The sequence below is a fragment of the Ischnura elegans genome, chromosome 10, assembly GCF_921293095.1.
Source record: "Ischnura elegans chromosome 10, ioIscEleg1.1, whole genome shotgun sequence".
In the NCBI taxonomy this organism is placed as follows: domain Eukaryota; kingdom Metazoa; phylum Arthropoda; class Insecta; order Odonata; family Coenagrionidae; genus Ischnura; species Ischnura elegans.
In genome coordinates, this window is record NC_060255.1 from 26,392,519 (window position 1) to 26,415,859 (window position 23,341).

The following is a 23,341-nucleotide window of genomic DNA, read 5'->3' on the forward strand; positions in this document are numbered from 1 at the left end:
ACTTGTTCATTTTGAATGACGTCACTTTCTTTAAAGGTGGTTGTGCTTGGCTCTGGAGGTCTGTCTATCGGTCAGGCAGGAGAGTTTGATTATTCTGGATCTCAAGCCTTGAAAGCTCTTAGAGAGGAGGGAATCAGAACTGTCCTAATTAATCCAAATATTGCCACTGTGCAAACGTCTAAAGGATTGGCAGACAAAGTGTACTTTCTTCCTATTACTCCAGATTATGTGGAACAGGTTGGTACCAGTTTAAATTGCATCACTTTAATGTATTAAATTTGCATTCAATTGAAACTGAGCTACCACCTCATGGATGCTCAGTTGCAATGGAAGGATGCATTTTAAAAGTAATGAGTGGCAGACCATTCACTGCCAAATCTTGTAGTTTCATCAAATCCCTTGTATTTGTATTTATTTTATAATGTGCATGTAATGGATAATACTTCTAACTGTTCACATGCATCAGGAATGTATGGTGATTTTTACTCAAAGAGTACCTGTAAATAAATGTTCGAACCCAGAATAGTAGGCACTGAAACCCTTCAAAATATCTTCACACTCTGACATAGTGTTAAACTCACCATTGGTTTTCTTCTTTTATATTTATATTGTTATCCTCTTAATTTTTGTGTGTGAAACTTGGAACCCTTGATTCTTGCGCCTTTATTTAGTCATCAATTAATTCTTTGGTAAAAATTAAGGCCCTAAAATGTTTGTAAATTACTAATAATGTACTATTAGAATTAAGAATGGTGATTATGGCATTATTATTCCAGGTTTTCCGAAGTGAACATCCAGATGGTATTTTGGTGACCTTTGGTGGACAAACAGCTTTAAATTGTGGTGTTGAGTTGGAACGCCGTGGAATTCTCTCTGCGCACGGTGTTAGAGTTTTGGGAACACCTGTTGAAGCCATTGTGAAGACAGAGGATAGAAAATTGTTTGCGGAAGCAATGGAGCAAATGGGGGAGAGCATTGCCCCCTCAGCTGCTGTATATTCTGTTGCTGAGGTTAGTAGTATATGTCTAGGAGTTATAGGCAGTGGCAGATCTATGGGGGGAGGGCAAAGGGGGCTATAGCCACCCTTTGGGTATCCAATTTACACTAGATAGAATGGTAATTTTTTCCGTCCCCCCACCTTTGCTGGAATTTAACCCTCACTTAGCCCCCCTCTTATCCCTATCCTGTATCTGCCAGTGCTTACAGGAAAAGATTCGACTTCTGTGAGTGATTTTTTTATTCATGTCATTACCTTTATGAATGGTTTCTGAAATCATTAAAGATTTCAAATGGAAAATTTAGGGATGTGCTAGTATTTGAAAATTTGAGTCGAGTAGTTGGTACTCTACTTGAGTATTTAGAGTCGTATTACGAATGTCTATCAGAGTAGTTTCGATTACAGAGCTGTAGAGGCCAGTTAGTTCAGAAATCTGCCAACAGAAACTCATTTAAGTCTGTAAGTGTTTCTAATGACTTGGCCTCTAAGTTTCAGCTTACTGTATACGTTGCCGTTACCCACTGTTCTAGGCATCGAATACTTATTCTTCTGCTGTAGAGGCCGACTGTCTTTCAACCTGGTGACACATTCGGAGTAATCGTAGTGGACCGCTGCATTGCTTATACATTCTAATGCAATACTTTTATACCCTAGCTTCTTTGCTCGAACACCTAGAGAATATGTAAAAATTGTTAAGATTTTCAATACCATCAATGTTCCTTATTATCATTTCCTTTTTACATCAGGCTAAGCATTCAGAAAAAAATTCACGAGGAGATTGGAAAAATGAGAATATGTTGGAGCATGCATTTTTGTATTTCCGGGTCTTTAAATTACCACACTTGACTTGATACTCTCGACTAGTTTTCAACTAGACTCGAGATCAAAAGGTACTTCTGGCACATCCCTAGTAAAATTTTGTTTGTGCATCGTAGTTTTCCTATGGATCTTACAATTTCAACATTCAAGGGACTCCTTGGATCAAAATTCATTCGATTATGGGAATTGTTTTTTTATTACATAAGTGGTTTGCATTGGTATATGAAAATATTAAGAGTTTGATTATTTTTTCAAGGCTGTGGAGGCTGCCAACAAACTTGGATATCCTGTTCTGGCCAGGTCTGCTTTCTCGCTTGGTGGTTTAGGCTCTGGATTTGCTAAGAATGAAGAAGAATTAAAGGCTCTGGCTTCTCAAGTTTTCTCACACTCTGAGCAAATATTTGTTGATAAATCACTTCAAGGCTGGAAGGAAGTGGAGTATGAAGTTGTCCGGGACGCCTATGACAATTGTATTGCGGTGAGTCACAATGATTGATGTGTTGTAATTAGAGATGGGTCGAATAGCAGATTTCTCGAATTCGAATATCGAATTCGAATATTAAATCATTGCTCGAATATTCGAATACCTCGAATTTCGAATACCTCGAATACTAAATGATGAATGCTGGTATGTTTGACTCGGTTGCCTATGCAGCAGGCAACACAAGATTTTGGGGAGTAATTTTGATTTCCTTTAAATGATTCGAACAGGAATTTAGCTGATTAATGAATATTTTCATTTTATGGAAACAATTGGGCATATAATTAATTCAACTAACATCGCTTTACCCTCACTCCTGCTGCCAAGTGCTAGCTGACAATCTGAGGCATTTTGTAAAATACAAGCTCTTCTCCACCAGATTTTCTTCAATTATTTTCAGTCCATCTTTGGGAGTTCTCACGAGATAAGAAGATGAATTGGAATTGCTATCAGGGAGAAACCAAATATTCTGAGAAAATATCCCTTTTTCTGGGACTGTAACAATAAAGATTTATAGCACCACTCATAAATTATAACTTGATATATGTTTTCGGAAAAAAATACCGCATCAACTTCCGAGAAGCTCTGTTGCTCATATCGAGTTTCGCCAGAATGCGTCTCCGTCGTATTTTGACATTTATTTCTTTGCGTAAAATGCTTAAATAAACTCAGAAATACGTCGTGTTTGGTCTTATTCTTTTTGAAATTACGCGCACATTACTAATATTTCAATTCAATAAAGGGGTAACATCAATTGACGAAAGTCATTCTTAGACACCTTTTGTGCTAATAGATGACTCATGCAGCGGTTGACCTCCAAAGAAATGGGGAACTTCGAAGCTGGTAGGAAAAAAAAGGTCAGTGGGGGAGAAAAGGGAGGGCCCGAAAGACTGTGGGGCTAGTGCTGAATGGAGAGGGATACCGGATCTTGGGAAATGCGCTAATGTAAGTATCCCACGGTACTCACACAGCTGTTGACCTCCAGAAATGGGGAACTTCGAAGCAGGTAGCCAGAAAAAGGTCAGTGGGTGAGAAAAGGGGGGAGGGCGTGAAACACGTTTTTATTGTTCTCGTAACTCGATATTTTTTTCGAAGCAGGGGTCTTCGTAATGCGATCCCTGCACGAGCTGGGACCTTTTGTTTGATTTCGGGGAAGAGGAAAGCGTCAGGGGGGTGAGTCAAGTGCTGAATGGAGGGGGATAGCGGATCGTGGGAAATGCCCTAAGGTTGCTATCCCACGGCACTGAGGTTCTCCTGGTGGGGGGAATCGGGGATTTTCGGATTTTTTCACCCGACCATTTTCGGTTCCCCTCGTTGAACTCTTTTCACCGCTAAAATCCACTAATTTGATGTAATTCGTCAACTTGCGTAAAACGGTGCTGCGGGCACTAAATGACTACAGTTCTCTACATTTTTCCGAGTCAACTACCAACGACGTGCGTGCGACAGTGTATGACGCGAAATTCCAAGTATTCGAGGTATTCGAGGCGGTACTTTTCGCATAACTATTCGAAACCTCGAATATCGAATACTTTCTAATATTCGAGGTATTCGAGTATTCGCGGATACTATTCGCACATCTCTAGTTGTAATACTATTAAGATTTCCTTATTTGTAAATGGAACAAATATATTTGACTGTGTTCATCAGTATATATATTTTAATAAAATCATGGAATGATTAATAGAATTCAATTCCCTTCCTATTTTAGCTTAATTTTTTCTGTTAATGGACTGGATTATGTTACATGGTTTCCTGAGCATTCATTAGTTAACATAATAATAGGTGTATTAAATATGCTGGAATCAAATTTTTTTTTAATGGCATGTAAAATGTACTTTCAGTTGTTGTTTTTAAATCCTTGTATGCCAAGGAAAAGGGCTGTTTGGTCATCACTTTTTCAAGTGAATGCGTGGTATTTTGTTGTTCTACTGTATGATTTCCTTGTATACAGCAATAGTCCCCTGTCAGTACCTCATATCCTCGCTTTAAAAAAGTTAATTTTATATGATAATTCGTTGATAAATGCTTGTGCTCGTAGGTTTGTAACATGGAGAATGTGGATCCCCTTGGGATACATACAGGAGAGAGCATGGTGGTGGCCCCCAGCCAGACATTATCTGATGAAGAGTACCACAAATTGCGCTCAACTGCTCTTCGAGTGATACGTGGACTGGGTATTGTGGGGGAATGTAATATTCAGTATGCCCTGAGCCCAACATCTGACCAGTACTACATTATTGAGGTAATGTTGTGAAAAATATTTAAATAAACAAATAGAGAATTTATTGATGGAAATATCTCTTGTATTCCACTTAATCCTGATATTATCATTTATGAATGTTCTCTTTCCAAGATGCAATTTATTATCATTATTGTATGCTTACTGTATTGTATATGTATAGAATATTAAATAATTGTTGTTTTAGGTTAATGCCAGACTATCTCGAAGTTCAGCTCTAGCAAGCAAGGCCACTGGCTATCCCTTGGCATACATAGCTGCAAAGTTATCTTTAGGTCTTCCTCTACCAAAAATACGCAATGCTGTTACTGGTGGGGCGACAACTGCCTGCCATGAGCCATCTCTGGACTACTGTGTGGTGAAGGTACCCCGGTGGGACCTTGGAAAGTTCTCTCGTGTTAGCACCAAGGTAAGTGTTAATTTGTCCTTAAAGAATTGTTTTTGCACTAGAATCTAGTCTTATTTTTCTGCTTATGGTAATTTTTGACTTCAGTTTTCTTGTGTTGGTTATAATAGTGCTGGTAGAGGTATTTTGATGGTTAGGTAACTATCCACCATGTAGGTTAAATTTAGCTGAGGCATTTGGCTTAAAATAAGCCATACTTGACAGCCAAGAATTTTTTTAAAATTCTCAGACCACTCCCACCCTTATCTCCCTTCCTCACCTGATACTACTGAAAGCAGACTTATAAATATAACTAATACCTCTCTTGTTTCCCTTGATGAAGCAATCAAAGCCTTGTTTGAGAAATTTAAGAAATGTCCTCACATTGATTAGGTATTAACTATGAAGAGTTATCCATTATTTCTTTTTCTATTTTATGAAGCATTTAGTACCCTAGCATGATTACCTTGTGATATGGCATTTAGTTAAAGGAATATTTATATCTACAGATAGGGAGTTCCATGAAAAGTGTGGGAGAAGTCATGTCTGTTGGCAGGTGTTTTGAAGAAGCATTTCAGAAAGCTTTGAGAATGGTTGATGAGGAAGTGATTGGCTTTGATCCAAACATAAAACCAGTCTGTGAAGAGGTGAGTGATAGTAAATGTTGTTCGTTGAGCGTCTGAATACTTCTTGAATAGTAGTAATTAATTCACCCTGTTCATTGTTACAAATGAAGACCTAATTATATTTTGTTTTGATTTTTGATGGATTAATATTTCGTTTAACTATAGACTAGTGTAGTGTTATAGTTAAGTTTGGTATTTTTAATAAACTTGTAATCCTACTAAAGTTGCTTCTTTCAAAATACAGGAGCTGGCTGAACCCACAGATAAGAGAATATTTGTCCTTGCTGCTGCTCTGAAAGCTGGTTGGAGTGTAGAGCAATTATACAACCTCACAAAGATAGACCCTTGGTTTCTTCATAGGATGGCAAAAATAATTAATTTACAGAAGAAACTTGAAAATGGAGGAAAGGAAGGTCAGTTTCCAATTGTGTAGTGAAAATATTAGTTTGCCACATGACTTTGTCTGTTCATGGCGTGGAAATGTGTACTTGAATGTTAAAAAAAACTGAAAAAGCTTTTTCTTTTATTGTGAATGAGCTACCCTAACTTTATTCTTGTCTACATTCTTGTCTTACGATTTCAGGCACCAGAGAAGGTGCTGGCTATGAGTGGTGGTCAAACCATCTTCTTGAAGCTAAGAAATTAGGATTTTCTGATAAGCAGGTTGCACGATTGGTGGGGAGCACAGAAATTGCTGTTCGAAAACGGAGGCAAGAAATGGGCAAGTATAAATTTAATATTTAATCACTTATCATTTTTGCTGGATTTTAAACTTCGAAAATGAGATTTGAATAGATCTAGACATCTGATTATGAGGGACCCAGTTCCCTAATTATCGGATCCCTGTTAGATTTTTCTACACCCTCAGGAACAGGAAAAAGTAACATATGTCTGTGTGTGGCAAATGGCTTGTGAGGAAGGAATGACCTCCTCCGAGTGGCCGAATATGCTTTCACTTGTAAGGTTGTGTGTGGTGTTGTGATAGTGATTAAGGAACCAGTCGTCTGGTTAATCACCTCACTCTGTTCACAAAATCTGCTGTCTTGAGCTCCCATTTCATACAGGTGTCTTCTGAAAATTCATAATATATATAACTCCACAGTGGCGTATCTAGAAATATGCTTTGGGGGGGGGGGGGGGATGAGAGGGCCTTGGGTGCGGCCCCCCCCCCCCCTCCCCGAGAAACGGGAAGTCCGGAAAATTTTTTGAAAAAAAAATTAAATGCATTAAATAAATACATTTTAATCATTTTGGCATTTAGAATTTAACGTTGAGCAGATGCAGTTATTATATGTCAAAACTAGACATTAGTTTTAAATATTTTTTTTATTTCTCTGAGGCTTTGGGGGGGGGATCTATCCTCCCCTTAGTTACGCCACTGTAACTCCAATTCTTTAATCCCCTTACTGTGGAATACCTTAGTATTTACCACTTTTTCACATCTTTAACAATTACTTATTGGTTACTGTAAACAAAAATGGGCTTCTCCATGTGTCTGAAAAGATTTACTTTTCCGTTGTTGTTTTACTATGAGCAATATTAATTAAGGCAGCACTGCATGCAAAGTAGCAGGGTTGGGAAGAGAGACAAGAGAACCAAGGAGGGGGAACAGACTGCAAGCTGTCTGTGACACATCAGCCTGGCTGCTGAATGTACTGAAGGACATAGTTGATGGAAGAAGTGATTTGTATCCCTAAGCGTTATAAAGCCATTGCATGAACAGCAACCATGTGTGATATAGACTGTGTGCGTGCATATTTTATTATTATTTCTATCATATGATGTCTGAAACGCTGCTAAACTTGTTTGCATACATAGTCATTTATTTCAAGGATCAATTTTTCCATTGGGAGTAAAATACTCACTAAGAGTCTGGTGACAATGAGGAACTTGCAATGTTTTTCTACAGCCTTTTTTACCCATGAATCTCATGGATAACCAATATTGTTCCAAAAATATAATAGACCTGGAGGCTTTGGACTTGCTTTCAAATAGTTAGTCACATGTCAGAAACTTTCAAATAGATGCTCACATGTCAGAAACTTCAACGTTGATCTAGGAGACCTATTTTGAAAGGACTTGGCAGATTCCTAATTGTTTTATTTGTAATTGGAATTTATGAATGTTTGGATATTTTCCCTATGAAGATTCCGTGAAACGTTACTGGCTCCTCCCAATGGGTTTCTCAGAATTAAAAACAAAAGAGCATGCAAATTTTATTGAAATATCTTGGGTCACTCATAATGAGTGTATGCTTCCATTATGACTAAACACTGTTCATTTTATCTTTGTGGGTGAGCTGGTGTGGCTAAAGAGGGTGAGGGGTGGAAAAGTTTCTTGACACGTGACATTCCCTTTGCCAATCAACAGACAGCAGGCATGGCCCAGCGCTTCGGAAATTTGCTTCGAAAAATGAGTTGGTACATTGTACCTTGTCCAGTATAGTCCTCAAATTTCCACAGGGAAAAATGACGCAAAGATGACGAGGTAGCAAAACTGGCTAAAGCACTCAATTGGAAATCGGGGGATCCAGGTTCGAATACTGGTAAAGGCGAATGATTTTTTTCTCTGTGGATTTTTCTGCTCTCTGTCTCGGCACTACACCTCCCCATCAGCGAAGCCCTCCAAGAGTGTCTGGGCTCTCAGGAAAGCTCACCTGCAGACATGAAGTGAAAAGATTATAGTAAATATCATCAGTAGGTATGAAAAAAGATGTGTGCATTGAGGTATTGATTTGCTGCTGCATTTGCAAGGAATTTATGGGGATAGTCGGTACATAATCAGTATAATTCAGATTGTTTGTTGGTTTTTGGTAATAAAAAATTTGTTTGCTGTGTGAACGAAAATGAATGAAAGCAACTGCATATGTATTATTTCATTGTGGCAGTTGCTAAAACTGTAGTGTGTATGGCAGGAAAATCAAGCAAAGGCTAAATATGCAGCAAAAATTAAGATACATGGATTGTGTTTTTCAAGTAATTGGACTTGGGTTCCTTATCGATGAAGGTAGATGATCATCCAGCTGATTTTTTTAGAGTGAAATACAAACGTACCCAATTTTCTTACTCAAATTTTTTTTCTAGGAATTCTTCCATGGGTGAAGCAGATTGATACTGTTGCTGGTGAATGGCCAGCTTCTACTAACTACTTGTATTTGACTTACAATGGCTGCTCTCATGATGTCACTTTCCCTGGAAAACATACCATGGTCATTGGTAAATAATTTATTATCCTCTGCATCATTGGTTACTAAAAGTTAATTTTAATTTCTGTGATTGTTCATACAAGGATTCCTTATTCATATTTACCTTCCACCCTTTGACTCTGATTTTTGGAATGGTCTACAACCCAAAAATGTATATTTTTCCTGACAGTGTATTTAAAATTACATTTAAAATGTTTTAAGTATGGGTAGGTTAATGAATCTGCCTACCCCCAAAATGCATCAAATCCCAAAGATTCGAATGTGAATTCAATGAACTTCAAACAAAAACAGGAAGGGGTCCAAATAGCACCCCTATCTATGTTGCTATGAAAATGTGAGTGATTAGTTTCTTAATAATACCAATTGCTCTTTTGGGAAGTAAAATCTTGGAGTATAATTTGAAATAGCTTTAAACTCTAAACAGAAATTTTATAACTTCTATGTTACTATTGTTTTCATTGAGACATTGAGGTTTCTGGGCCTCGCGACTTGAAATATTGTTGTATTCTCAGTTGTGCTCTCAGAAACTGTTTCTCTTCTTGTTTATGCTAGAGCTGCAAATAGTGCTATCTTTGGGTAATAATTGGAACTAGGATTGGCGTCACTCTGTTAACTAACCGTTAATGCACATGATGAGAAGCTGAACAGAACTTTTGAGTCTCACATTTTGGATAGTTATGTGACCATTGGCTTTGATGTGTGAAATGTCAGCTTTGGCGACATTTCACTATTTCACGTGGCATCAAAAAAATAGTAAACTGCAAGATGCAGGTATGGTGGAGTGCTGAGTTTGAGAGGTGGGAAAAGCATGACCATGTCAGCATTGAAAAAGCATTTCAAGCAACACTCCATATTAATTTTCTGATTCGAGAGAATTATGGGTTCAACCTATCCCTTGTTTTAAGTATTAGTTGCTCTTGTAATTTGTAAGTGGAACGATTAATCAAAAATCGCTATGGCATTTGTTAAAAAAAGAAAACTGATCGGATCTAGACCATATCAGAATATGTGCTCAGCAGTCAATGATCTTTGGCAATTATTGATGGAAAACTATCACCCTCATTACTTGTCATTTTCCAGGCTCTGGGGTTTACCGCATTGGAAGTTCCGTGGAGTTTGATTGGTGTGCAGTTGGGTGTTTAAGGGAGCTCAGGAGATTAGGAAGGAAAACTGTTATGGTGAACTACAATCCTGAAACTGTCTCTACAGACTATGACATGTGTGATAGACTGTATTTTGAGGAAATTTCATTTGAGGCAAGTAGAATGTTTGGTTTACAGCAATGTGGCTTTTCTCATTTCATTTTGCCTTTTTACATCATGTATTTATAATGATTGAAGAATATACTTTCTTAGCTTCAGTATCCTAAAATTGTCTTAAATATGACCAGCTATTGATCATGGAAAACCATCTAGTTTCATGTTCCCATTTAGATTTTTTCTCCTTTTCTCATTCTTCAGTTCAAATACAGTAAAACTTCGATTTTACGCACTTCGATTTTACATCAAGTCTCGTTTTTACGCAGCGGCACTCAAGTCCGGCCGGAAAGCATAGGGAATTGCAATGGTGAAACTTCGATTTTACATCTTTTCTTGATTTTACGCAGTTTTTCGATTTTGCGCAGCATAACCCCAGCCCCTAAGAGGTCGCTAATCTTGATTTTACGCAGTTGTCTTTCGGCTTGTTTTGAAAATCCGACTAGAGCAATATGCAGTTAGGTTATTATTTCGTCCCAATGAGTTGCAAAAATGAATACAGGAACGGTTGAAATGACATCGCGCTGTTAAGCGTGAAACTAAATACATCGCAAATCTAATTATTGCTTCCCCGTGAGCCCTCTCAGTAATATTTCAGGCTCCATTACGAACGCGAATGTCGCTCTTAGTTCAAATTCGCCGTAGAAGGATATCGAAACCTAAAACACACGGCAATCGCCGTGTATGCGTAACTACTTTTGATTAAGACATGATCGCTGGAGATATTAACATTATCACCTTTCGTTTATTATTCGACTTGTTGATCGATGCTGTTTATATCCAGAATTATGAGCTACGGAATATCTATCCCCAACGCAAGGCTTTCTAGAATTTTGCCAACGCTATGTTTTCCGTCGCCCCAGCGAAATATAACGGCGAAATGAGTCGTTAAAAATACTCCCGTGCCAAAATTTTGGCTTCCAAGGTGATCCAAAAAAGATAGTCGTACTTCCTAGTATGGACGTAAGTCGATGGTGATTCAACACGATGGTAAAAGCAGCATGCATTGTCTCATTCCCAGGCTAACCCCACATCTGCGGGACAAATGGAGGCGAGGAAAAATTGCTTGCGCTGCGCGCTTATCAGAACCGACTCAACTTGTATCTCATTGTCAGACGGTTTAAGTTAAACATGGTTGGAACTTGAATAGCTATTAGCTTAACTCCGCTAGGTGGCAAGCGTTTTAACGGAACGGGAGTTAATGCCCTCGGAGAATAACTCGCGTCGTCAATCGTCATGTAATCGTTGAAGTCAAATTCAAGACGTGAGTGATAAGGCAGTCCCTTTAAACTCAGGAATGGCTTAGCACCATTAAATCGAAATACAAAAAGTGTCCGGTGTTGTTATCAGATATGGGGAAGCAAAATATTACGTGAAGCTGAGTCACACGGCTTGTGAGTCGAAGGTCCCGGCGCTGAATTCGCGGAAGAATGCCGACAGAGAAGCTATTCCCGGAAGAGTCAATCTACTAATGCTAAAATTTCATGGGGAAATGCTTTTTTAATGCGTATAAATTATAAAGAAGGAAAATTTTTCTGGACTATTAGTCATTTTTTATTCATCACGGGCGGCATGACGGCAGTTGCGCGGTCATTTTAATAGCTCACTTAAAAAAAGTGATCTAAGCACCGGAAAAATCTGAATTTCCGAATATCCCGGGTCCTGTGTGCTCCGTATTATCTATGGTATGCTATTTGGAGGTAACCAACAACTGGGGTCATTAGCGCCATGAAGTGAGGGCTGGGGGGAAATATTTTCGAAAATTAGCTTCTCTGCGACTATTTAGTATCACCATTCCGAAATTTCTCCTGAGTAACAGAAGTAATCTTAGTGCCAGAAATGCTGGCATTTCAACCATTTTGTTCAACCATGGGAAACACTGTTCAGGAATGCAAAGTTGTTTCTCTTAAGGTAACACGTCATCTTTGGTGTTGCTTTTGAGTAAATAAGATTATTAGGCTTCATTTTCCGAGCAATAATGAGCTAGTGTTATCCTGAAAACTATACTCCTCCTCAATACCAACTCTTGATTTTACACACTTTGATTTTACACAGTGCCCATATTTCGGTCCCTCCAACTGCGTAAAATCAAAGTTTTACTGTAGTATAGAATAATGGCTTCAAAATATTGCAGAGTAGAACGTGATCCTAAGAAAGCTCACTCAGTAATTTCTAAGGCAAAAAAGAGAAGGGGTGAAAAATTACCTCTATGACTTGATATGTGCTTCGTGAAGTGTATTCTGGATTCAATGAAAAGTGAGATTTTTCAAAAAGTATTATTCTTATTATTATTCAGGTTGTCATGGACATCTATGACTTAGAAGACCCGGATGGTGTGGTTCTGAGTGTTGGAGGCCAGTTGCCCAACAACATTGCTATGTCTTTACACAGACAGGGAGCCAAAGTTCTTGGAACCTCACCAGAATCAATTGATGGTGCAGAGAACAGATTTAAATTCTCCAGAATGCTTGATAGGATTGGAATTTCACAACCAAAGTGAGTAGTTCTTCAAGCATTGCATTCCTATGAGTGAAGTGACTTTATAATTTTTATGTAGAATGGTTTAGTCCTAATAACTAATTTCTGTCATAAGTTGTCTGTAATAATGTGGTATACAATTTGAAAGGAAGTACAGTGCAACCTCGATAAAACGACACCCCACGGTGCACCAATAAACACTCGCTATAGCGAATTGTCGCTTTACCGGAGGTGGTGCAAATAATAGCCAATATACCTCATATTACTCCTTTATTTTTATTTTATCGCTTAGATGTTTTTGGTGTTTTTTTGGCCATGGTGAGTTCCATCAAATGCTTCCTATTCACGCAACTCACGGACGTGCAGGTATGCTGCCGTCTGCTTTCTGCCGCCCGAGGAACAAAAGAAGGTCAAGCATTCGCAAATGCTAATGCCACAATATTTTCACCAAAATTAACTACTTATTTATCGAACGACAGTTTACCACATAAATTTGAGACTGAGCACTCCATTAACTTCATTTCTAACAGATCGCTAGCAATTACAGAGGTTAAGGAGTCTTGGTGTAAGTTTTTCCGGCGGTGAAACTCTCGCTATGGCGAGAGCTAACACCAAAAGGGCCTCGTAAAAACGAAAATTTTAACATGCTTATAATAGGATTGATTGACGGTGCAGCGGCTATCTCTCGTAATAGCGGGAGTCTCGCCATAGCCCGTACTCGCTTTAACGAGGTTCCACTGTATTGTGTCAGTGGATCAGGGGGTGGGGAGTATGGTGGTCCAGTGGGTCATGGTTGAGGCCTCCATGATACACCCCCAAGCAAAAATCCTGGAAGAGCTGGGTGTCTCAAGGAAAAGAACTGCTCCCCTACCCTGAATGTCCTGAAATTCATATGGCTGTGGTGTAGTCTGGTGTGAGCTCCATCCTCAACTATCCAGACCATCTTAGGATTGAAAAACTAAGGATTTGACTGAGGACTGATATTAAAATACAAATAATTACCGTGAAACCTCGATGTATCGTTTTTCAAGGGGATGGACAAAAAATGACGAATGTCGGAAAACTATCAATGCGGGAATGTTTGACTAGGTTGCCTACATCCCAGGAAACTCATGCTTTTTTGTTATTAATTACGATTTTCATTAAAGGATTCAAACAAGGTTTTAGCAGTTTTCAGGAATATTAGTACTTTATGGAAACACTTAGGGCATATTGTTGATTTGACTAATATCTCTTTTAAATTTCCTAAAGGACATCACCCCGCTAAAAAATATTTGCACTATGAATTTGCACCGCTAGTATGGATCTGTCTGACGCTAATATTCTTATCCATCAAACGCTATTTCAAGAATGCCAAACGATCAATGCAGGAAAACGTTACTTCGGGGAACGATAGACGTGGGAAAAAATTACATAGTCTGAATAGAACTTCATTTGGACATGAATGTGGGAAAACGATCTATCCGGGAACGATAGATCACGGTTCGATTGTACTTGGGGAAGCCTGGGGGAAAGTATATCTAGATTTGCTAGGCTAAGGCAGTATCCTTGTAATTTTATGGTATAATAACATTTTGCAATTCATTTTGTGTGAACTTGTTTTGATTCTGGGAGATAGTACTCACAAGTGAGGTAACTCATTACTATATCAATGAATTTGACTTTAATAACTTTCTTGAATATTTTAGGTGGAAGGAATTGACTAGTGTAGAAGGTGCCCTTGCTTTCTGTCAAGAAGTTGGCTACCCCTGCCTAGTTAGGCCCTCGTATGTTCTGAGTGGAGCTGCAATGCATGTTGCTCATTCACCTGCAGATTTGTCTGCATATTTACTCTCTCCATCATCGCTCCTGCTGTCTCGTGATCATCCAGTTGTCATTTCAAAGTTCATCACTGATGCTAAGGTGAGGAGAATCATTGTCATTAACTGAATGTTTACATATTTTGCTCTAATTTGAAACAAATTGGAGACCTCTGGATATTTTTCTTATGCTATCCTTCTTTTAAATTTCTCTAAGACCCTTTAAAGGAAAATAATTCTGACAGTAAGGCCTTAAAACTATCTTAAATTTGCAATTTTTTTATAAATTTTTATTAAGTAGAATTGCAAGAACTTCAGTTTTCCGGTAATATGATTTCAATGATTGATACAGATATTTTTCTCCACTTTAATGATAACATGAAGATAATTTTTGTAATATACAGCCATCTATATCTCACTTTTACTGAGTAAAATTAAAAGTATAGGAACAAGACCTCTGAGAAATCCACAATGAATTTGCCTGTATAGCTTTTTTGTGCATTAGGAATGGTTACCCCCCCTATACAGCAAAAATCTGTGCAACATAATTTTTTCAGTAATATTGTCCACCCAAAAGTTTTAAGAGGATGTACTTATAACTATGAAAGCTATATATGGTGCTATATTATGTGGCCTTGCTGAATGTAAAAAAAAGGTTAACATTTCTAGGAAATTAAGAGTATTGATGAAGATTTGGGGCTTAGTGATAAATATTTGGACTAAATGATTTTTGTTGTTTGGGTAATCATTTAACATTGTATATGAATTGAAATACCTATGTATTTAGAATGTAATACACCTGGAGTTAATTTGGCATACCTGATTGAGGTATTTTCTAATGACTGTTTTGACCTGCTTTTACCCCAGGAAATTGATGTTGATGGTGTTGCTTGTGATGGAGGTGTTCTTGCATTGGCAGTGAGTGAACATGTTGAAAATGCTGGAGTTCATAGTGGAGATGCCACATTGGTGACTCCCCCTCAGAATATTAATGAAGAGACTATGGCCAAAATCAAAGCAATTGCCAATGCTGTGTCAGCATCCCTTGAAGTATGTGGTCCTTTCAACATGCAGCTAATTGCTAAGGCAAGTATATTTGTTGCAACATTCTCAGTTTACATCAATAATATGGTATTCAGATGTTTTATCATCATCACTTCTAAGCAACAATCCGTCCCAGATTTTTGAATCTTCATATTGTTGAGGTTCTTGTAAAGGTAAAATTTTATAGTTACCGTATATCTCCTAATATAGTCCCCCCTTTTTTTCCAAAAATGGCCGCGGAAAAGTAAGGGGGGGGGACTATAATCGAGTGTAATCCAGTTTAGCATACTAAAGGTGACCATAAAGTTATAAATAACGGCATAATGGCTAATGTTCTCGTAGTCTTTCTATTTGAGTATATTTATGAGGATTATAATCTGAGATATTAGTAAATACTGCCACGTTTTACCGGAAATTAAGACAATTTTTACCACAAATGTTGTACAGATACGATTCTTCCGATTCAAATAGCATATCGAATATGCGTTTTCACGGAATCCATCGGGTAGCCGCTAATTTTTCTTGGAAAAGTATTGTTAGAATAATTCAATCGACACTGATCACTTAATGACGCAAAACAGTAAATAATTAAAATGAAAACTAAACACACACTATCATTACATAAATCGAACACTAGAATTGAATCAATAGTATATGTACCCATCGCTCATTTAATAATTACACAATTTAAATAATTGCGAAAAATAAACAGATACAGTGAACCTTTCGTGACGATTTAGCATTTCATTGCGTCCGTAGCTACTATACGCCCATGTGCCCGTGCGGTTCGTGTTTACAACCACTGCCTTTACCTCCCTTGCAGGACAAGAATGCGCAATAAATGATGCATTTGTTTCTGAAAAGGCGCAATAATCGACGACTTTAAACCAGAAGCGCCGGCATTTCTGCATTTGATCGAAATACAGCGACTCAGCATCGAAAGTGTGATCAATTTATTGTGGAATATCTTCAATTCGCCAGGGTAAGTAGGAATAATAAATTACGTCGCATAACGTTTCGCAATTATTTCCGCGATATTTTCTTTATTAAAAATAATTTTACGTTCAACAGTGAGGTGATGGATCAAGTAGAAAGATGCTAGGATCAATCCTGCGGCAGATTAGAGGCCATCAAAGACGGAGTTTCGATGCCAATTTAAAAATAGCCGTTGCATAATACGCCGTAAATCATAGTATTCATAGCGCTTGCAAAGCGCCAATACATCGCTGAAGTCATTTTGGGGGTCTCGATGCGGCAGATTCAAAGAATTAGAGGAAAATATCGTCAAATTTGTGCGCAAATGCGGAGCAGAAGCTCTTTGTGTAACTTATGCAATGATTCGCGACGAGGCATTGAAAATTGATGTAATTTTTTTTCAGTTTTAATGTTTGTTGGAAAAAGTTTATTTCTTAATTTTGTTACTTTGATATTTGTAAGTCCTGTAGTTTAATCATTTTGCTTAGCAGGCATTTGATAGCAATATTTTTATATTATTTATAATTTATTTAACACAATGTTATTTAGATTTCCTAAATTCTTCAGGTCACTTGGATTTGTGATGACTTGATGGGTGTGTTACACTGGATCTAAGGAAGTTTCAGGGCCAAATGCAATACTGTTTATGAGCTTTAAGTTAAAGCTTATATATTGACATTGTCTGTAGTCATTTGGAAATCAAAAATATTATTAATTTGTGAAGGTTTAAAAAATACAATAGCCTTGGATAATTAAAAAATTTTCTCATTTCTTCATTACATCTGGTTAATTAAGGAACTATAAATTACTAATACATGCAATGGATCACAACATGTTTTAGGTATAGTTATTTTGTTGTGATGGAAAATATGTGAACAGATTTGTTCTTAATCTTCACAGAAAATAATAGTTTTTATCGAATCTAGAATCTTAACTTGCTAACCACAGAAAAATTGCCTTCCTTTACATTTAAAAATTTTTCCCAAAACTGAGGTCTCAAAATTGGGGGGGGGGGGGACTATATTCAGAGGGGAACTATATTCGGAGATATACGGTATATCAAACCTTGTTCTATTCTTGCAATTTAGACAATCACTTTTTTTTACCGTGTTCACAATGAACTACAATTGGTACAATACAAATGACTTCAAGTCACATTTGAGAGGTATTGAGATATTTCTGTGATAGTGCAAGCAATGTCTCTGCGGCTATTGGAAGAGAGAACAGTGTTGTCTCACATATTTTTCAGAGTAATCTCTTTGATATTATTGCATTCTTTATTATTGCTCCACATCAATCATTCAAGAAGCAGCACTATTTGAATTAGATGAGTTCAGCATATCTCATGAAAAAGTAAAAATTAAACAAGTGATGTAGCCCTGCAAGAATTATGTATGGCACTTGTGAACATTCTATGTACTCATCTGCTGTGTGCTATAGTTGTGGAGCATGTGTACACCTAATGAGCATGTACCAATGAAAAAGAGTGATTCTTATATTCTATCTGTGTAGTGTCCGTGTACTAATGAGCAGCAGAGTGGTGCAATATGTGTACAATTAGAGTGCAGAAGGCCCTGAATAGCAATGTGAAACTTGTGTACATTCTACTTAGCACTTCTATGTTATGTACAGAAGTGGTGTACGGGATGCCGACTCACAAAAAATATTGGGGGGGGGGGGGGGCCCAAACTGGGGATCTTTCCCGGAGAAATTTTATAAGTAGTGAGTTTAAAGTTTTTTAAGTATTTTTGAAGAGTCATACGATCAGCATTAGAACCCTGATAACTTGATTCTTGATATATGGACACTCCAAGGTAAATCGACGAGCCTGACCCATTTTTTCCTCATGCCCATAACAAATTTTTGAGGGGGCTCGGGCCCTGTCAGGCCCCATGGAGTCAGTGCCGTTGGTGGTGTAACGTGTGCATTTTGGGTATCAGTAGCCTTAAGAAAAAGTGTGAAACTTGTTTACAATTCATTATGATGTATTACTTTGCAAATTTTAGACAATATTTGTGTGCTGTACCATTAAAGTACCTGATTAACGTACAACTGTCTCATAAAGTGTACATTAAAATTTTCATTGGGGATAGAGGTATGAAACCTGACCTGAAGTGACTCGGGAAGCACCTTTTGCTCACTGTAGTAAACCTGTGACTAATTACAAACTTATGTAAAATATGACCTATTTAAGTGTGGCAGGAGCTGGATCATCCCAAGGAGGAATGAAAAGTCATTATGACATCATCTTGATGTCATTTTCAAGTCATGGCTTGGTAGTCACGGTGACCTCAAAATGGTCCCGTGAAATGACATCTTTCTTGACTCATGATGATGTCAATATGACCTTAAATGACTACCTATCATTTTGACCTCATTTTGAACTCACTTTGACTATTTGTGACCAAACCTATTTGTTCTTCTAATAACAATTCATACTATAATGTCTGTATTTAGATTGTCATTTAGGGATAAATTAAACACTTCAGATATGAAACTCAACCTTTATTAGGATTTATTGCACCAAAAAACAAATAGATTTTACAAGAAGAAATTCCTCAGGATTTGTTTTTAAATTTCCTTTTAATGTTCCTTTTCTCCCTCTTCAAATAGAAATCGAGAAAAATCCTATACATTGGCCACTACAGTTGATTCTGTAGCATTTCCTTTCCCTTCAGTTGCCTCTAGTTGCTTAAGCAATTTTGTTGAACCACTGCTGAATCTTTGCCTTCTTCTTAATTACTTTACCTTGAGGGAAATTCTTCCATCGTGGGACTGCAAACTAAAGGAAAAAAATAACTTCAAGAAGCTGAAAGTTTCTAATTTTGATGATACATTAAATAGAAAAATTGATACTAACTGCAAATAGCCTTATTGATGTAGGGTTTGTTGAACATAAATTTTCCAAGCTTTCCATCCCAATTGATGCAGCGAGCAAATTCATTTGTAAACATATTTCTGGTCACATGGGCTGAAAACTCCATCAGTATGATCAACTGCAATTTGTCTAAGATGTTAAACCTGTGAGAAAGGAAACCGAAATAAATTTTAACTTTAACATATAACACAAGAAGGGAAAATAGAAGGGTTAATCTGATTGATGATGTAGAGCGGATAACAGTCAATTTACTCACAAATGATTTGAAGAGAGATGAGGTTTTTATGAGCTCTTCAAAGTTGTTTAAATCTTTCTCGTCATCCAGAGAAGTTTTGGCATATTAACTGCTTCAAACATCTCATCTTCTGGAGCAATATAAAGCAAATTTTCATTTCCTTTTCCTCTCTTATATGGTTGCAATCTCTTGTCTCGTTTGTAAAAACAAGCGTAAATAATCCGAGAAATGGCACATTACAGTGAAACAAACGCTCCATTGTTGATTTGAAATGAAGACCGATATTTATTATTGGCTATTATTCCCGTAGTGACGCACGTACGAGCTCTCACCGATAATATTATTGAAAACGAGGAGAGGCTTAATTATTTCTTACGCAAATGTAGCAATCAGCGACGATGAGTTATTTAAAAAACCGCGGCGCATTCTAGTTTATAAATGGCGCGTCACGGATTTCCTTCGAAATATTTTGGCGAAATAGGTTCGTTCCCGGGGACTTTCTTGCGGTAAAAGCGAGTAATAGACCATTTTTAAGGAACAATTATCATAAAACGTCATTAAATTTCGGACGAAAATCGATAAAAATATCGAGAACAAAAAAATCACGATGAATATCATCCAATATCCATTAAAATATCACAATCGCCTACCGATAAAATACCACAATGTATCATTTCATAAAAAAATCTCCAGCTCGATAAAAATTTGCCTTCAGATAAAATATATCACGTTATATAATTCGATGAAAAAATACCTCCTATTTAATATCGCGATGTACCATACATTAGTGAGTTTTTAACGCAGCGATTTATGGTCTAGCATAAACGAAGGCCAACCCTATGCATATATATTCTAGCCATAATCATTTTCCCAAACTAATTTCCCGATGCCAAAACATGATAATTTATCACGCGCGACAATGCGATCGGGTGATAAATCACGATGTTTTATCGCGGCTGCGGCTTTTATGAGACAATAAATCGTGATATTTCATTCGAGCAGCAAGTTTTATTGGATGATATTTCGTGATATTTTAGCAGTGGCGATTTTTTTATCGGATTATCTAGCGTAGTATTTTATCAAATGGCGATTTTTATCAGGCCCAATATTTGTTACCGGATGATATATCTTTATATTATTTCGAAAGGATATTTCTACTTTATAATAGTAGTTCCGTAGTATTTTATCGGAAGACTATTTTTAACGATTCCGATATTTTTATTGGCTCAGTTAATTTATCGCACCCGCTATTTTTATTGGACGATATATCGTGATATTTTATCGGTTCCAATATTCTATCGGTCCCGATACTTTTATTGGGCCCTATTTATCGGACAATTATTTATCGATAATGTACAAAACTCAAATTATAGTATTCCCGATATAATTAATTATCGCGACATTTCACGATATATATCGCCCAGGGCAAGTGGCGCAGTCACGTCTTGGGGGACCAATAAGGGAAGGGAAGGAGGGGAGAATTTTAAGGGGCGCCGCCTTTTAAATTTAGGCCTAAAACCTGGCTATGCCACTGAGAGACCTATTGGATGTGGCCACTGACTGTTGGCAGATGGGTCCCAGGAGTTCAAACCTGGGGTGAAACTTTGGGCTCCCCAAAATTAATAATTATCTGTAGAACTAGCCCAGGGAAAGGAACTGGCCACCCTCCTTTAGGTGTGATATTCGCATGCGCGGTTTTGCGATTAAGTGTCAGGGGTGAGCTCTACCCTCACCTTTCCAAACCAACCTTCAGGTTGAATGCAGGGAGAGTGAGTATCGTAGAGAATATTTGACAATTTTTTTTATGGATTCTCACTTTTAGTGAAAACTTGTACAAATGAATTCAAAGTCAAAATGATGTCACTTTGACATCAGAATGACCCGCAAAAAGTCATCTTTACAGTCCTGACTGAATAGTGACTTTTTGTGGGTCATTTTGAGGTCAAAGTGATGTCATTTTGACTTCTCTTCCTCCTTGGGATGTTATATTCTTGAAACTTAGTTTCTCCATTTGATAATAAAGAAGGAATAACTGATGTCAATGTGACTGTTGAGATTCCAAGACAAGTAGAAAAGTAACCTGCAATCTGCAAAATTCTGTCAACTCCAGCTTTTGAAGTTTGGTCACTATTATAAACAGAACTTGTGGGGACATCTTTTATAAATATCAAATTTCCAGTTTTTCATTTAATTATTGAAAAGTCCTGATTATGTCATTACTTTTTTTCTATCTGAAGATCTTTGAAATGTATTTCATGCAATGCAGAGTTAAAAGGAGTGGCTTACTTCGTAGTGGTCCTTTTTTTATTATTTATTGGATAACCCTAAGCCTAGTACTCTTAATATTCTGCATTATTTCTATACAGTGGAACCTCAATCTGTCATTTTTCAAGGGGATGGATAAAAAAAATGATGAATGCATGATAGTTTACACGGTTGCCTACAGAGCAGGGGAAACACTGCATTTTGACAACTGTAACGTGATTTTCATATTTTGTTCCTCTGGTAGTGCTTTTGTCATAAACTTTATTTTGAATCATATGTAATCCATATTGTTCCATTGGAATGCAGATCGGAATAGTTTTATTTTAGTTTTTTTCAATAATACTTGGTGAAAGAACAGGGATGTACCTGGGGAATCCAGTGATTCTTAATGTTTCGTTAGGGACTCTGCATTGGTAATTTCTTTGCTACGTTAATTCATTTTTTATGCGGCTATAATATCTTTGTATTTAAAAAAAATGTCCTTGATTGCTGAGATATCAATATCGAAAGATAACTATGATTCATTATGACTTCAGAGAAATTCATTGTATACTTTTAATATAATACATGCAAATGAGTTTTTGAAAATGCCATTCTTGCCGAAAAGAAGACAATGGTGCATTCTTCGAAAGAATCATTGGTGGACTCGTTAGAAGATAAAGTAAAAAATCCCACCCTGATGAATATGATGTACACCAAGTAATAATTTCGAGTTGAAAAAAGAAAACTTTCTTCTCTAGTAATATCTGCGAAATATATTGCCAACTATGTAGAACATATTATGGCCATTAGCAGCACTCCTGTTTTTTATCCCTAAAAGGCAAAAAACACAGCTGAATTTTAAGCAGCTTGCTGTTGCAAAAGTCATCAGCACATTGATTTTATTTCTTTGTATCACAATCAATGGACCTTTCATGCTGAAGTTAAAACAGCCACTGGTTTGAAATTAACTCACAGTGGTAAATAGACAACCTCTCATATTAGTTATATTCTAAGTTTGAAACTGATGATATCTCGTACGGTGAGCCGACTGCCTAGGGTGAGGTGCGACCATATTATTGCTCTACAAAATTTTTTGTTTTAAAGAGAAGGAAACTTAACTGCTCATATTTGCTTTAAAGATCACATTGTAAATACTTATGTCATTTTTGTCAAACAATGGATTCAAGAAAATTATACATTGGGGTCTTTGATCTACAAACAATCAATGCGAGAAAACCATACTTCGGGGAATGATAGATGCAGGAAAAAATGTATTTTCTGTATGGAACAGCAAACGATAAATGTAGGAATGATAGGTCGAGGTTCTACTGTATATGTAGCCATAATTTCTTGTCATCAATGTTTAATTCATGTCTCTTTTATCATTACAGGACAATGAGCTGAAGGTTATTGAATGCAATGTCAGAGTGTCTCGATCATTCCCATTTGTATCAAAGGCTCTAGGAAAGAATCTGGTTGCCCTGGCAACTAGGGTAATTGTTGGAGAATCTGTGGAAGGTTTAGAAGAAGAGGGTGTGATGGCATATTCTGGAGTTTCTTCTTTGACTCGAGCTAATAATAGGGTGGGAGTCAAGGTTCCTCAGTTTTCATTTTCAAGGTTGCAAGGTAAGTTGATTTCACACCCTGGAAATAGACATAAGCCCATCGGACCAT

The 23,341-nt window shown here is 37.2% G+C and overlaps 1 protein-coding gene across 2 annotated transcripts in view; it reads left to right on the forward strand.

Moving 5' to 3' along the window:
- The window catches only part of LOC124167180 (CAD protein), a 141,786-nt gene that overhangs the window by 28,154 nt on the left and 90,291 nt on the right, over positions 1–23,341 (forward strand). For both annotated transcript variants that reach the window (XM_046545008.1, XM_046545006.1), the window contains 14 exons: positions 37–237; positions 777–1,010; positions 2,073–2,294; positions 4,339–4,542; positions 4,727–4,948; positions 5,434–5,571; positions 5,795–5,963; positions 6,134–6,271; positions 8,634–8,765; positions 9,836–10,011; positions 12,308–12,507; positions 14,178–14,391; positions 15,156–15,374; positions 23,059–23,293. In XM_046545008.1, coding sequence (XP_046400964.1) covers positions 37–237; positions 777–1,010; positions 2,073–2,294; positions 4,339–4,542; positions 4,727–4,948; positions 5,434–5,571; positions 5,795–5,963; positions 6,134–6,271; positions 8,634–8,765; positions 9,836–10,011; positions 12,308–12,507; positions 14,178–14,391; positions 15,156–15,374; positions 23,059–23,293 — 2,704 coding nt within the window. The remainder of the gene's footprint in view (positions 1–36; positions 238–776; positions 1,011–2,072; positions 2,295–4,338; positions 4,543–4,726; positions 4,949–5,433; positions 5,572–5,794; positions 5,964–6,133; positions 6,272–8,633; positions 8,766–9,835; positions 10,012–12,307; positions 12,508–14,177; positions 14,392–15,155; positions 15,375–23,058; positions 23,294–23,341) is intronic.